The following is a 16833-nucleotide window of genomic DNA, read 5'->3' on the forward strand; positions in this document are numbered from 1 at the left end:
TCTAACACTTGATGCTCACACCTAACACCAGACACTTGACAATCACTCCCTAAGCTGCATATGGGACCTTCCCATGGCATATGAGGATGCATATTTAGTGTATGGTGGTATAGAGTGTATGCGTTAAAATCTTAATTTTGGATGTTTTGTTTTCATACATTTAAAACCTTGTGCCATATGCTATGGTGTCCTAACTATACTACAATTTTTTTTTATAGGAAACGACAAAGGAATATATTAATAGAAAAAAGAAGTACAAGAGAAGGATGAGAAATCCTCCCACCAAAGAAAACTAAACTATGAGAATACGAAAACAAAGAAATATAATGTAATATCGAACAAACACTCTAGACTAAACCAACCCAAAGGAATTACACGTCGCTAGCCAATCAAGTTGTAACACAATAAGAGGAGTCCCCTTAAAGACCTTGGAACAAAAAGCCCAAAGAGAAGCAAGGAAATGAATGGAATCCCAAAGATTCTCTGAATTCCTTGCTTTATCCTCAAAGATCCTTGCGTTTCTTTCCCGCCACACAACCCAAATTATAGCTATGCACGTAGCTTGCCACAAAACTGTCCCGCCCTTAGATAAACCAAAACCATTGTAATTGATGGACAACATGTTGGAAATGCTCATCGGGGGAACCCAATCCGTCTTGGCTAACTGAAATAATCTGTGCCATAACTCCATCGTCGAAGAACAATGTAGGAAAAGATGATCTGCTGATTCTTCATGCCTCATGCACAACTTACAAATATCCGGACTAAGAGCTTTGTAGGGTCTTCTCAATTGTAGCAAGTCATTAGTATTTACCTTCTTGTGTGCCACCAACCAGACAAAGGACTTGACTTTGAAAGGGATTTGAGAATTCCAAAGAAACTTAGTAAGGAAAACTGGAAGAGATCCAGAACATTGGGATAAGACAAGAAAAAAAGATTTGATTGTAAAAAGCCTTGAAGAAGATAAAGACCAAGATCTCACATCTAAAACCAAAGATGACAAATGCAAACAATCCAGTGACCGCATGAGGCTTTCTAAGTCTTTTATCTTAGAATCGGATAAGTTGTGACGAAAATTAAAGTTCCAAGATAAGGGACGAGTAGATCCGAGGATTGAAGAAATAAGAATATTTTTATCCGTGACTACTTTAAATAGTCTTGGATATTGGGATCCCAAAGGTTGGTCCCCCCACCACAAGTCTTCCCAGAACTGAATTCTTTCCCCATCTCCTACCACAAACCGAGTAAACTTGGAAAACTCCTAAAAGACTTGTGCAATAGCCTTCCAAGGACAACGATGTGACCATCTGACTATGGTGTTGGCATCCCAACCATTAGAGTGTGATCTGTAAATGTTTAAAATAACCTGATGCCATAGAGTTGAACCCTCCCTAAGGTACCTCCACAACCATTTCCCTAAGAGAGCGGCATTCCTTAGAACAATCTTTCCAAATCCCAAACCCCCTCTTGCCTTCGACTTACACACTACATCCCAATTGACAAGATGATCTCTTTTACCTTCCCCAACCCTTGACCATAAAAAATCCCTTTGCAATCTCTCAATTTTTGCAGCCACTGAAACGGGTATTTTAAATAAGGAAAGAAAGTAGCAAGGCATGTGGGTGAGACAAGATTGGATAAGAGTTATCCTACCTCCAAAATATAAATAAGTCTTTTGCCACCCATCTAATCTTCTCGAGATCCTCTCAATCACTGGATCCCAAAAGCCACAAGCCTTGGGATTCCCTCCCAAAGGAAGACCCAAGTAGGGCATAGGCCAACCAGAAGCCTTACAATCTAGCAACTCGGCCAACCTAGAAAGATGATTTTGTTCAAGATTGATGCCATAAATATTACTCTTGTCAAGATTAACCTTAAGCCCCGAAATATGCCCAAACACTAGCAATAAACTCTTGAGAGTCTGCAAATCTTCCTCACTAGTGTTAGAAAAAAAAATGGTATCATCTGCAAATTGCAAATGGGACACCCTTGTACTGTTCCTACCCACCCTGAAACCTTCCAATGAATTTCTTTCCTCTGCTCTCAATAACATTCTGCTCAGTACATCTGCGACTAAAGTAAACAAAAAGGGGGACAAAGGGTCGCCTTGTCTTAAGCCTCTAGATGCCTTGACCCACCCTTTAGCGTTTCCATTTACTAAGATTGCAAAAGATACCGTGGACAAACAACCTCTCATCCATTTCTTCCACCTTGGACTAAACCCCTTCTTTTCCAACACATAATCCAAAAAATCCCAACTCACATGGTCATAAGCCTTTTTAAAGTCGATTTTGAATACAACTTCTTCCTCCCCTGAACGTCTTTTCTTATCCACTATCTCATTGGCTATGAGAACTACATCCAATATTTGTCTTCCTTGAACAAACACGCCTTGAGTAGAATGAATAGTTTCATGAAGTACCCCTCTTAGACGCCCTGATAACACATTGGCTATAATCTTGTAAAGGCTAGTGATCAAGCTAATAGGTCTAAAGTCTGAGATTTTCTTTGTCATGCTTTTTTTGGGCAACAGAACTATGAAGGAGGCATTAGTGCTTTGATTGATAATCCCGCTACTGTGAAACTTTGCAAATACTCTCACTAAATCCTCTTTGATCACATCCCAGCAATCTTGAAACACTGCAATGGTAAAGCCATCAGGACCCGATGCCTTATCCCTATCCAACTGAAAAATGGCCTTATAAATCTCTTCTTCAGTAAAAAGGGAATCCAACCTAAACGCATTCTCTTCAGATATAGGGGATCAATCCAAACCTTCAACTCTCCAAGACTCTCCAGTAGGACCCGAGTAGAGCTTTTCAAAGTAATGTAAAATCTCCTCTGTGATGCTCTCTGAATTATTCAACACTATTCCTCTTTCATTTTCCAACTCCTTGATAACTTTCCTATTTTGCCTACCATTAGCCACTTTATGAAAAAACTTTGAGTTACAATCCCCTTCCTTAACCCATTTCACCCTAGTTTTTTGTCTCCAATGAATTTCTTCCCTCAAAATTAATTCGTCTAGTTCCCCTTTTCTTAAAGCTCTTTGAACTAAAAGTTCAGAAGTGAGACCCCCTCCTTGCTCAATGGCATCAAAGTTAGCTATTTCATTCAGAATGCTTTTTTTCCTTTCGTTTAGCACTCCAAAAGAAACTTTGTTTCACTCTTTCAAATTGGCCTTAACAAATTGTAATTTCCTCATGAACTTGTGACCTTCCCACCCAGTTCCTTGAAAACCTCTCCACTAACTTTTAAAGCACTCCTTGAAACTAGGATGTTGCAGCCACATATTCTCAAACCTAAAAGGAGTTGGGCCCCACTTGAACAGGTTGGTTTCCAAAACTATCGGCCAATGATCCGATGTCCTTCTAGGAAGAGCTTCTTGAAGGCTTTGTGGAAAGTAATGCTCCCACTCATTTGAGTAAAGAAATCGGTCCAATCTTTTACACACGGGAGACTCTTGCATGTTTGACCAAGTGAATGGTGCGTTCCGTAAAGGTGGATCAAGCAATTCACATTCTCTTATAAAACCATCAAAGTCCTTCATGCTTGAAGTTAGACTAGATTCTCCTAATTTTTCTGAGCTTCTCTTTATTACATTAAAATCACCGCCCACACACCATAACAGAAAAGATAGACTAAAAATGTCTAACAACTCCACCCAAAAATCCTTCCTAAGTAAGGGGTCGTTAGGACCATAAACTGCGAACAGCCAAAGAGGTCTACAACCATCCAAAGCAAACTTGACTGAGACCGAAAAGGATCCTAATACCACCTCCTCATTGCGCAATTTATTAGACTCCCAAATAATCAAAATCCCACCTGAAGCCCTGCACGCCGGGAGAGCAGCTTATTTCTGATCGACCAGATACCACCCACAAACCTTCTATCACACTCCACCTTTTTTGTTTCCTGGATCATCACTACATCCGGATTCTCTAACCTTAGAAAATCTTTAACCACCCTTCGCTTTTTCCTTGATCCCAAACCTCTGGTATTCCAACTAATTATTTTCGTGGAAAAACAACATAGACCCTAAACCCCCAACCAATTCCAATAGGCCTCACAAACCTGTAGAGCGTTTGTTCTTCCTTCTGGAATATACCTTAATATCCAGAGAGCATAAAACCTCGCACACTTTAGCCATTTTCCTGGGAGACAGGCCTTCAATTTGGAACTCGCCTGATGGGGAGACCCCAACATCACCCTGGCTACCTGTAACTCGGTTGGATACCTCACTGGGCAAAATGGGTTTAGTCTTAATGGGATTGAAACTCTCGGGCAATTGGTTTGAACAAGCAGACTAGGACCCCACCGCAACATGGTTAGGATTGCCAACATAGTTTTGACATAAAGAACCCACATTGTCTTTTTTGGAAAAAATTTCAGAAAATACTCGATTTTCCATAGGAAATTGAGACTGAATGATTGGTTTAGGGAGATCGAGAGCAGAAGGGCTCAACAATGGAATTGCCAACCCAGAATAAGTGGGAAAAGAAGACAAGAGTGATTAAGAAAGAGAGGACGAGTTTACCTCCAAGTTTTCCGCTACCGACATTCCACAAATCCCCGAAAAGTTAAGCCCTTTACCTCTGATTTCTGGATTAGAAGGCAAGAACGTAATTGAAGAACCACGAACATCGGACCCCACTCGGCCCAAGAGTCCTTCTCTGTCTTCTTCAAAGAAAGGTTTGCGCACTTGCAGATCACGCACAACCTCTTCGTCTCTAGATGACGAAGCCCCTTCCCCCAAACATCAAATCCTTGGCGATCGGCAAAAGAAGATAAGACTCGCACTGAATCCTCGTTCCCACTGGGCTCCCTCCCTGAAAGCCTCCTCCTTTGGAAGTTCTTCGCTATCTGACGAAGGCTTCTCGAGCAAAAGAGGCTCGCTGTAACTTCGAGAACCTTGTCGGCGATTGGAGCTTGGAGGAAATAGGGTATTCCACAGCTTCTTTGAACCAAACTTCACTTCCTTCTTCGCGGATCCTCTCGTCTGAACATCATGATCGTCTGGAACTCCTTTCCCCTTTCCCCTTTCCCCCTATAGTGGCTTCTTCTCTTTGTGGCGGAACCTGCTTCTCAGAGGTCTTCTTTTCTCCTTCTCCTTGGCCCAGCCTCAACGGGCCTTTTAAGTTACAACCTAATTTTGCAACATTTAGTGGGCTGAAATTGAGGAGAAATTGGGCCTCTCTCTCAACAGCTTGGCCATTCTCGTCTGAGAAGGCCTCGTCCCCGTCGGTCGTAGCTATGCCTGTCATCTCTGTCCCAACAGGCCCAAAGTTCAGTTTTTTTGAATTCGAACTGAACCAACTGTTCCCCATAGCTTGACCACTCTTAGCACGTGTCCCCACTGGAAGAACATCAGCTGACCTCCTTTCTTCTCCCTTCTTCTTTCTGCCAACTTCCCCAACACGAAAACCACCTCCAGCCGTTGATCTAAGTCTCTCCTCCCGCCTTCCACCACCTGTCCCCGAGTGAGATTCAAGAACCACCCGAGTCGACTCACCCATTGCTATGCCTTTCCTGACCTCTTCATCTCCGATCACTGCGATAAACATAGTGAACACCCAATCCCCGTCTATCACCTTAATCAAAGCTGGGAGAACTGACCGATCCTTCATTGCAATTCTTATCCTCACCTTGCTAAGATAAAAAAATTTCAACGTTCGCCAATCAATTTCAGTCACGGTCTCCCACTACTCCACTATTTTCTTCAAATGTACCTCAAACCAAAGATGAAATGGCAAACCCCGTAGCTCAATCCAACCTCCTTTGAACTTCCCCTCAACTTTCGAATTTTCCTTTGGCGACCATCTTCTCAACTGAACTGAATTCCCTCTCTCATTCTTAATAAACCTTAAATCCTGGAGAAAGAGAGCTTCCTCTATCATTTCTACAAAAAAAAAACTCCTTTTCCGCCTAAGAAGGGCACAATCTTAGCCACTCCTTTCTTCCTTAAGCTTCTCGCCACAACTCGGCCAACCTCAACCCATTTAACGCTATCTGCATTGCATTCACACACCACGGCTCATGCTCATCTCCCAACAGGAACAAGTCCGCCTCTCCTTGGTCCTTCGTCTCTAACTACGTTCGCAAAAGACTAGTATAGAGGACCCACATGATTGTGGGTAACCCTTTCCACACTGTAATGTCTTCCTTTTTCATATGCATTCGATGGGGGGACCACCGACATTGAAGACAGCGTGCTTTTTTGAATCTCCCATCCTTTGCCCTTCTCACCCTCAGGAATAACCAGAAAAATTTGTTTTCTATTGGTAGTGAACTCCAAAATCCTTATGAACCTTCCGTGGTTGTTGAAGCAAACTTCCAACAAATGGACGCAAAATTTTCCCCTGAACTTTCTGTTAAACCCCTAGTGACTCTTCATTTCGATGGCTTTCGTTAAATGTTTGATCAACCACCCGACTTCTTCCTTTTCAAATCCTAAGACATAAACAGAGCCTCTGCTGTGCTCTGTGATCGAACACCAATTTCCTCTGTGCTCGCCTTCCAACCTAACCAAGAAGGTCTTCCTCTCCACAGAGACCTTCAACGTCCTTACCATATTCTCTAGCCAACAGATAAACAAATCTAGTTTCTAGGAAATCTTATACTACAAATTTTTTCAGTATTTTGGTTCCTGGAAAAGGTGCAAAAAATGAAGAATCTGCTTAGAAAAGAAGTGTATATAGAACCCTATCCTATCTTTTCTTCCATTGATTACTTTTGAGGTGCCAAATGGAGCCTTAAGGAATATACTCCTGCCTTTGTGTAGTGTATGATAAGAACTCTGACCTACAAGATAATTTTTTTTGGAGGACACTCTTTTGGGAATAAACACCAGCCCCTCTGCGTCTGAAATAAGCTACATGATCTCATTCGCCTTCTTCTCTGGAACAGATTCTAGCCTCATTGGTATCAACTTTGCACTTGTTAGCCTCATCGGTATCAACTTTGCATTTGATTGGTCAACGCCTTTAGGTGTGTTATCCACATAACTGGAATGTACATTAACCTTTTAATAATATTGACTTTGTTCTACCAGGTGGCTGGGCACTTCACTTACGGAGTAATGGCACTCTCTGCTGCTACATTTATGTTCTGGAACTTGTTTGGTGCACGAATTCTACCTGCTGCTTTTCATCAAGGAAGTTCAGTTTCATTGGCTCTGCAGCTCTCTTGCAGTGTTCTGGTAAGATAATCTGAATTTATATATGAACTTAAGTTGGGTTTGTTCAACTGCGCCAAGGAAGTTTGTGTTCCTTTGGTTGATCCTCATTATCCGGATTAGCTCCAGTAAGCCTTACCTTAGCTATCATGCATTGGCTAGACCAATTTATTATTCTACTTTTCTACTGTTCTCTAATTTCCCTTGTATTTAAATGGTTTTTATGGTTGGAAAGGATTGATATACAGCATTTGGTAAAAGTATAATCTACAGCTGCATAAGTTAAAACCACTGAAGCAGTTGGGGACCATGGCTCAGGAACCTGAGGTCCCAGGTTGGACCCTACTCAGGATTAACTAATCACATGGCTTCTGGATGGTTACATGATCCATATGGATTACTCAAGTGCCACAGACTCGGTGGGAATCAACTTGGGGATAACCTGCATTTATTTACAAATATTCTGTTACTGTTCTTCCTAAACAATATCTTCTTTCTTCTTTTTCCTAGAGAATCCATTCCAGCACTCTTAGCAAAGTAGTATAATTTATAAAGAAAATCTGAATTCAGTGGGCCCACTTTGTCCATTATGGGGTATGGTAGCTGAGTGTTGGCCTCACTAATTTGGGTAACTAGTTTTTAACAAAAAAATGTTTAATAGAATTCTTTCTCAATCTCAAAACGGTACATCTTAGGAATATATATATGTGTGTGTGTGTGTGTTTAACAACTATCCAACTAGGAAACTCTTATCTATCAATCCCTATAATTGAAGGATACGGAATCCTATCCAACTAGGAAACTCTTATCTCTCAATCCCTATAATTGAGGGATTTGATTTTATCATAATAAGTACAAAACATACACTCTGTACACAAATTAGTTTTCATTATATAGAAAATACCGAGATTTTCAACACTCCCTCCCAAGTTGGTGAATAGATATTATCGATTCCTAGGTTGCCTACTATAGCATGAAACACTAAGCCAACCAATCCCTTTGTGAGAACATCAACTAGTTGATTGCTTGCAGGAATATAGGGAGTACAAATCAAAACACTCTCCAACTTTTCCTTTATGAAGTGTCTATCAATTTCAACATGTTTAGTTCGGTCGTGTTGTACGGGATTATGTGCAATACGAAGGCTGACTTATAATCACAATAGAGCCTCATAGGACTATTCCATTTAATTATGAGATCTCTAAGAATTATCTTCATACACAACAACTCACAGATGCTGCATGCTATAGCTCTAAATTCTGCTTTCGAGTTTGATTGTGCCACCACATTTTGCTTCTTACTCCTCCAAGAGGAGTTTCCTTTAAGAAAGGCACAATATTTTGTTGTAGACCTTTTGTCCATAATCGATCTTTCATAATCAACACTGGTATAGACCTCTTGCCTCATTTCAGAGCCTTTTTTGAACAAAATTCCCTTACCTAGAGTACCTTTAAGGTAGTGTAGAATCTAGTTGACAGCTTGAAGATGAATCTCCTTTGGATTGTGCATAAACTGACTAAACACACTAAGAGCATAAGCAATGTCTGGTCTTGTCTGCAAAGAGTAAATCAGCCTCCTAACTAATTGTTGATAAAGAGTTCCATAAATGAAATAACCAGAAATGAATTATGTTATAAAAAGAGAAAGAGAAGATTAAGTTGGTCAAGATTCTTAGATAGTTAGGCAGTAATTTGTTCACCTTCTTAAGCTATGTTGTAGTCTTCTGATGCAGATGAGGAATTTCTTTACTCATTTTCTCTAAAATTCTGAAGTTCATTAGTGATATCTGAAAGTTTAGAGAAAAAAATTGTGATATTCAGCTTAATGTTATTCAACTTAGTTGAATATCGGTTTGTAATTCGAAAGAGGTGGATAACATTTGAGAGAGTTTGATTTTGGTTTCTTGTGATATTTTGCACATGTCTTCATCTATAATTATCATTGTATAGTGGAGGAGTGTAGTCTTACTTTGATCAGGTTTTGTATTTTGTAGGAAGGACCTCTCACCTCTCATCCTTTTCTTGAACTTTACTATTATCAATATATATTTCTTTTCTGATACAAAAAAAAAAAGGTTTAGGATTACAACATATATATATAGGACTACTTTTGAGTACATGCAAAATTAAAAAAAATAAAAAGATACAGCTATGCAAATACTCACTACCCTAAAAACAGAAAAAAAAAAAAAAAAACTAAATTCAACTGATTCTCTACTCTAATTTACTCCACTAAATCAAATCACAACATCCCATTTACAACACTAAATCAAATCTCCCACAAATTTTATGATTTTCCACAATATCTATGGATAATAATAATAACTATCTGCCTAGTAAAGTTTTTCCATTACATTTGTTTTGATTGGTTTTCCCCATGCTTTTGTGTGCTGTCCTTAAATCACCACCTATTTTTTCTATGCAGCAGTTGATCTCTATTTTCTGAATTCAGGTTGTTGCTTGCCCATGTGCACTTGGCTTGGCCACACCTACGGCTATTCTGGTAATTGTACACTCATGGGAAATATTTGATATGGTTCATGTGTTTCATGTTTATATTTTGTCACAGATTTTAATCAAATCTAGAAACATTCCAGGTTGGGACTTCACTAGGGGCAACAAAAGGGTTGCTTTTGCGTGGTGGAAATATTCTAGAGAAGTTTTCAGAGATGAACACAATTGTGTTTGACAAAACAGGGACCTTGACCATTGGCAGACCTGTTGTGACAAAAGTTGTTACTCCTGGATGTGAGAAAGATACAGATTCAAGGTTGAGTGAAGGCGGAAATATCCTTTCTTATATCAGATCATTTTAAATGAAAAATTAAAATTAAAATTTTCATGTTTGCAACATTGAAATTATATATATATTATAAGAGTGAAGCCATAAACATTGGAAGGAAGGTCTTGATTTTCAATTTCTTTTACTGCTTTTTTTTGGATCAGTCTATAGATTGAAGTTTGTCTAGATGAGATTTCTTGTTCATGTGCACTAATTTGAATAGAATTCTCTCTTTCGATATTGTTTTCCTGTCTAGGTTAGCTAGTTCATGTGGACCCATTTTAGTGTATGTTTGAGTCTATTTACATTATTAGAGCCCATTTCTGTGGAAGTTATAATGTTTTGTCTCGAGCTACAAGTTCAAAACAGTTGAGAAACAGGAGAGATGATAGCAAGAGGTATGAGGGCAGCCCTATCATAGATGGACTGGCAATTATTTATTGTGGAAAACCTGCTCAACTAAACTTCACATCTCTATCATTATCAACTATATTTCCTTTAAAAATCAGTTCATAATTTTATGATACTTATCAATTGAAAAGGAAGCTATCATTTAGGATTTCATAACAGTACAATGATGGTCATATAATTTTTTACACAGTAATGATAAATAACAATCATAGTTTTTTGAGGTAAAAATCACTAATTTTTTAGTAAATGCCTTCAGAATACATGATAGGTGCTTCCTGGCTGGAGTTTGTTGACTTCCTTCATTGCTCTGCTCCCAGCCCACACACATTCACTTGCACATACTAGATTGATGGTGATAAATAGGCTTCTGATTCTTTTCTTATTATGTACATAGCTAGAGATGATTTGTTTTCCTCTCACCTTTTGTTCACAAAGGCTCTCTCATACCCGTACTTCTCTCCTTTATGTTATCGAGATATCTTTTTGTCTCCTATAAATGAATTACTTCTTTTGAGATAGAATTGATTATTTTTTCCCTCAAAAGGATACTCGGATGTTTTACAGATTTTTTAATTTATGGCACTTAGTATCCTTAAGAATATCTTTTGCAATATAAAGCAGTATATATGTTGTGGCTATTGCTGTGAAAGATAATTAGTAGCTTGTTAGCATAATATATAGTGTGGGCCCATATCCTAAAGGCTTAAGTTTTTAGATAGTTGTTAACCTAACATAATATCAAAGTATGGTTAGCTAGAGCTCTTGAGTTTGAGTCTCTACTACAGCTACCGTCCCTATCTATTTATTTGTAATCTGTAACTACTGTTGTGTCTCTCCCTAACAGCTTAACCCTTTAGGAAATATTCCTGAAATAATTTGATGTCTATTGTTTGCTAGAGTATAACAAATTAGAAAAATACTGAAACATTGTGTTTTGCTACAGGAAAAGTTCTAAATCTATTTGGTCGGAAGTTGAGGTTCTGAAGTTAGCTGCTGGTGTTGAATCAAATACCATTCATCCAGTTGGGAAGGCCATTGTAGAGGCTGCTCGTGCGGTTAATTGTCAGAATGTGAAGGTACCTTCTCTCCTAGTTTCCAAAAAATATCCTCTTTTTGGCTAGCTTGATGGTCAATTACTTCTCCTTTGAATTTGTAATACTTGGAAATGCTATTTTTCATGAATCCTCCATCTTGAATCCTCATCGACTAACATTTGAAAAAGATTTTGAAATCAGATGCAGAATGATTGTCATTTTGCTTTAAAACAGAAATAACATTTTAAAGCTATTGTGTTTGCTTTGAAATAGATATAAAAGTGATTATCATGCCATTTTTCTTGGAGATAAGAAACAAGCATTTTATTCCCATGAAATAATAAATTAAATAAACGATGAGAAATCTTTACCCCATAACAATCTGCTACACAAATCTGATCAAAAGAAGGAAAAATTGTCTCTTCTAGAAAGCAAAGGTAATTGCCCAAATGTATGACTCCCTATTCATCAAGGTAGAAGTCCTCTAAAAAAGAGATCAAATGTATGGCTCCCTACTTTGCTAAGTGTTAGAATATGTGGTTGACTTAACAGATCTGATTATATTTGTCCTTTATTTTCTTTGATTTGATTATATTCTATACTTTAGGCAAATATTAGATTTGGGAGTGATTTTAGAAATTGTATACTTTAGGATCAAACTTGATTTAGTTTCTTATTTATTTATTTATTTATTTACAATTTGTTTTTATATTACCTTGTAATCCCTTTGATTTAGAGAATACAAAATTATTCAAAAACTTCATATTCATTTTTGGCAATTTACTCTCCTCTGAAGAAAAAAAATCTTCATTCTTGGCCTTCATTGCCAATATTAAATTTCTTGTTTTTGGCCTTCATTGCCACTAGTTTTTCATACCTTTTTCGCTTTTTCTTTCTTCACCATGTCAAAAATCTTTGAAAATACCCCTATTGATGTCTCTTCATCTCATACTAACTCTATCACTCATTTAAACAATCTCGTGTTCATTTTCATTTCATGGTATGAGAGGTGGAAAATAAATTTTGGCAATTTGCTCTCTTTTGAAGAAAAAAAATAAAATTCGTTCTTAGCCTTCATTGCCTAGATTAAATTTCTTATTTTTGGACTTCATTGCCATAAACTTTTTTATTCCTTTTTTTGTCTTGTCTTCCTTGACCATGTCAAAAGTCTTTGAAAATATCCCTTTTGATGTCTCTTCATCTCAAACTAAATTTGTCACTCTAAACAATCCGGCATTGTAGATTACAATAGAAAAATTGAATGGAGAAAATTTCTTTGAGTGTTCACAATTAGCAAAATATTTTCTCACAAGTAAAGGAAAAACGAAGTATTTATGGGGTCCCATTAAGGAACTAAAGAGGTTTGATTTATGTTATGAATCATAGGAAGTAAGAATTCTATGATTATGTCATGGTTATTGAATTCTATGCTACTACAAATTGGAAAACCATTCTTGTATCTCTCCTCAACTAATGAAATTTGGGATGCTATCTCGGAAACCTATTCAATGCTATGTGAATTTATGAGTTGAAGAATATGATCCAAAATACAAAGCAAAAAGATCTCACTATAACAACTGTTAGATAGTGTACAGTTATTTAGGTTATTTACTTTTCCTTTTTCCTTTTCTTTCCTTATTGTATTGTGGGTCCCACTAACATGTATATATATACCCAAGTCCAATGTGTATTATAAACAGTTTTTCAATAACAAGAATTAGGGATTCTCCCTTTTCTCTATTTTCACATGGTATCAGAGCCTAGGGAGAAAAAAAACCCTAATTATTTTCAGTTTATCCGTGAATCCATTATGGGAAATCTTTCATTGACTGTGTTTCATTCCGGTCACCTTTCCCATCTCCTAAAGCTTTCCGATCAACCATATCGCCGTCATAAAACCCTCACCACCGGCGACTTTTCCAGTGACCTTTTTTTGGCGACGTCCTTTTCCGGCATCGACCAGACCACCAGGTGCGCAAGGAGGAGATCTTCAAGTTTTCTCAAAGCACCGGAGGGAGATTCTCAGCCACGCGCCGGCCACGCGCGTTTCTTCTCTGACAGCTTGAACCTCACACGCCGACGCGTGAGGGCGCGTGGAGCACTTTCCGGCCACGCGTTTCCACCTCTAGCCTCGCCTGACGCTGTCTAGCCACCCTCCATCTGTGCTTGTGCCATCCGAGCCTTGAAAGTGCATTTTTTGGGGTTTTTTTGTCTCCGTCGGCCCTTTAAACAGCCTTTTCGGCGACCTTCAGTGACTTCCTCTCCACCCTGAGCCCTGCACATGTCTTAGGAAGTGTTCTTCTACCCTTCCAATAGTGCCACATTTATTTTTCTTTACTATTTGGTCTCTCACAGTCGCGGATCCTCGGTTTTTCTTCTTTCAGCCGCGATCTGAAGCCGTATTAGGGCTCTCTTCAATCCAAACATATTTCATTCTCCAGATAAGTAGATATGACTACTAAAAGTTCCACTTTTTCCTCTGTCATATCTGGATCTCCTATGACTACTTCGGAGAAATTGGTTGGCAGTGAAAATTATTTGTCCTGGTCTGCCTCTGTGGAGCTTTGGTTTATGGGTCAAGGTTATGAGGATCACCTTGTTACGCAGGAGGCAGATATCCCTGAGGTTGATAGAGTACAATGGAGGAAGATAGATGCACAGTTATGTAGTGTGTTATGGCAATCAATTGATCCTAAAATTCTGCTTCATCTTCGGGCTTACAAAACATGCTTTAAGTTTTGGAATCAGGTGAAAGGGCTATACACGAATGATATCCAACGTCTTTATAAGGTGGCTTCTTCTATTGTCAATGTCAGCCAACAAGACATGAATTTATCAGCTTATATTGGCCAGATTACCTCTCTTAAGGATGAATTCTTGACCATGATGCCTCTTACTACTGATGTTGGGGATCAACGAATACAGATTGACAAGTTCTTCATGGTTCTTACACTTATTAGCCTCCGTCCAGATCTCGAGACCGTCCGCGATGAGATTCTTGGCAGTTCCTCCATTCCATCCTTGGATGATGTGTTTGCTCGCCTCCTTCATATCTCCTCCACTCAGACTTTGTCGTCTGATAACACTTCAGATTCTTCTGTGTTAGTTTCTCAAACTAACTCTCGAGGAGGACGCAATGGTAACCGAGGTAGAGGCCAATGTCCTCATTGCACCTATTGCAATAAGCTTGGCCACACTCGTGATCGGTGTTATCAGTTACATGGGAGGCCGCCCCGCACTGCCCACGTGGCCCAATCATCTGATCCTCAGTCGCCTCAGCCTCCCAGTTCCTCCACGTCTCAGGGTATATCCCTCACTGACAGTGAGTATGATGACTATCTCCGCCATCAGGCCACCAAGTCAGCTTCTGTTGCTTTTGTTGCCCAGACTGGTAATGCTTCTGCTTGTCTTACCCACACATCTTCTCTTGGACCTTGGATTCTAGATTCTAGCGCTTCTGATCACATATCTGGTAATAAGGATCTTTTCTCTTCTATTACTACTACCTCTGCCTTACCTATTGTTACTTTAGCTAGTGGTTCCCAAACTATGGCTAAAGGTTTTGGTTTCGCTCATCCTTTCCCTTCCCTACCTCTCCATTCTGTCCTTCATGCCCCTGAGTGTCCTTTTAATCTTATTTCCATCAGCAAAATAACTCGTACTCTTAACTGTTCTATCACTTTCTCCGATAAATTTGTGACCTTGTAGGACCGGAGTACGGGGAAGACGATTGGCATAGGACGTGAGTCTCAAGGCCTCTATCACCTCACCTCACCTTCAACTCCTGCAGTTTGCATTTCCACTAATGCTCCCCTCCTCATCCACAGTCGCCTTGGCCACCCTAGTCTATCCAAGTTCTAGAAAATGGTCCCTCGTTTTTCATCTTTGTCGTCGCTTGCGTGTGAGTCCCTTCAGCTTGGGAAACATACTCGTGTCTCGTTCCCAAAGCGTTTGAATAATTGGACAAAGTCGCCTTTTGAACTTGTCCACATTGATGTTTAGGGTCCTTGTAGGATTGCGTCTACTTTAGGATTTCAGTATTTTGTCACTTTCATTGATGACTATTCTCGATGTACTTGGTTATTTTTAATGAAAAATCGAGCTGAGTTATTCTCAATTTTCTAGAAATTTTATGTTGAAATCCAAACCCAGTTCAATATTTCTATTCGTGTGTTGCATAGTGACAATGCCAGGGAATATTTTTCCGCACCATTTACTTCATTTATGTCCCAACATGGGATCATTCATCAGTTTTTTTGTGCTCATACTTCTCAACAAAATAGGGTAGCTGAACGTAAGAATCGACATCTTGTTGAGACAGCTCGTACTCTCCTTCTCCATAGTAATGTTCCTTTTCGTTTTTGGGGGGATGCTGTTCTTACAGCATGTTATTTGATTAATCGTATGCCCTCATCTGTATTACACGATCAAATTCCTCATTCCCTTCTTTTCCCTGACCAATCACTTTATTTCCTTCCTTCTTGTGTTTTTGGTTGTACTTGCTTTGTTCATATTCTCACTCCTGGACAAGACAAACTTTCTGTTAAAGCCACAAAATGCATCTTCTTGGGATATTCCAAACTTCAAAAGGGTTATCGTTGTTATTCCTCTGAGACTCATCGCTACTTTCTCTCCGCTGATGTCACCTTCTCTGAGGACTCACCGTTCTTCTCCACCTCTGAGTCTCTTCCTGTTTCTAAAGTCTTACCCCTTCCTATTATCTCCCCACCTGATGCAGTGCCTTCTCGCCCACTTCAGGTTTATCATCGCCGTCATCGTGTCGTTGTTCCTCCTTTGGCCGAGGTACCTGCTGACTCACTTCCTATCCCTTCGGCTTCTCCTGCCTCGGCTCTGCCTCCTTCTGCTGACTTACCTATTGCTCTTCGGAAAGGTAATCGATCTACTCGTAATCCTCATCCCATTTACAATTTTTTGAGTTACCATCGATTATCTTCACCCTATTCTGTATTTGTTTCTGCTATATCTCCTGTTTCTCTTCCCAAGAGCACCCCTGAGGCTCTTTCCCATCCAGGCTGGCGACAGACAATGGTAGATGAAATGACTGCTTTACACTCCAATGACACTTGGGATCTTGTTGTTTTATCCTCTGGTAAATCTACAGTTGGTTGTCGTTGGGTTTACATAGTTAAGGTTGGCCCTGATGGTCAGGTTGATCGCCTTAAGGCCCGCTTAGTTGCTAAAGGCTATACTCAGGTTTATGGTTCTGATTATGGTGACACTTTCTCTCCCGTTGCCAAGATAGCTTCTGTTCGTCTATTGCTCTCCATGACTGCTGTGCATTCTTGGCCTCTTTATCAGTTAGATATTAAAAATGTTTTCCTTCATGGGGATCTTGCTGAGAAAGTTTATATGGAGCAACCACCTGGTTTTGTTGCTCAGGGGGAGTCTGGTTTAGTGTGCAGGTTACGTCGT

The 16833-nt window shown here is 39.4% G+C and overlaps 1 protein-coding gene across 1 annotated transcript in view; it reads left to right on the plus strand.

Moving 5' to 3' along the window:
• The window catches only part of LOC100257685 (copper-transporting ATPase PAA1, chloroplastic), a 96374-nt gene that overhangs the window by 54086 nt on the left and 25455 nt on the right, over positions 1–16833 (plus strand). The window contains exons 9-12 of the mRNA XM_002274461.5: positions 7052–7198; positions 9626–9676; positions 9771–9943; positions 11310–11442. Of these exons, the coding sequence (XP_002274497.1) occupies positions 7052–7198; positions 9626–9676; positions 9771–9943; positions 11310–11442 (504 nt within the window). The remainder of the gene's footprint in view (positions 1–7051; positions 7199–9625; positions 9677–9770; positions 9944–11309; positions 11443–16833) is intronic.

This window comes from Vitis vinifera, chromosome 12 (genome assembly GCF_030704535.1).
Source record: "Vitis vinifera cultivar Pinot Noir 40024 chromosome 12, ASM3070453v1".
Taxonomy (NCBI): Eukaryota; Viridiplantae; Streptophyta; class Magnoliopsida; order Vitales; family Vitaceae; genus Vitis; species Vitis vinifera.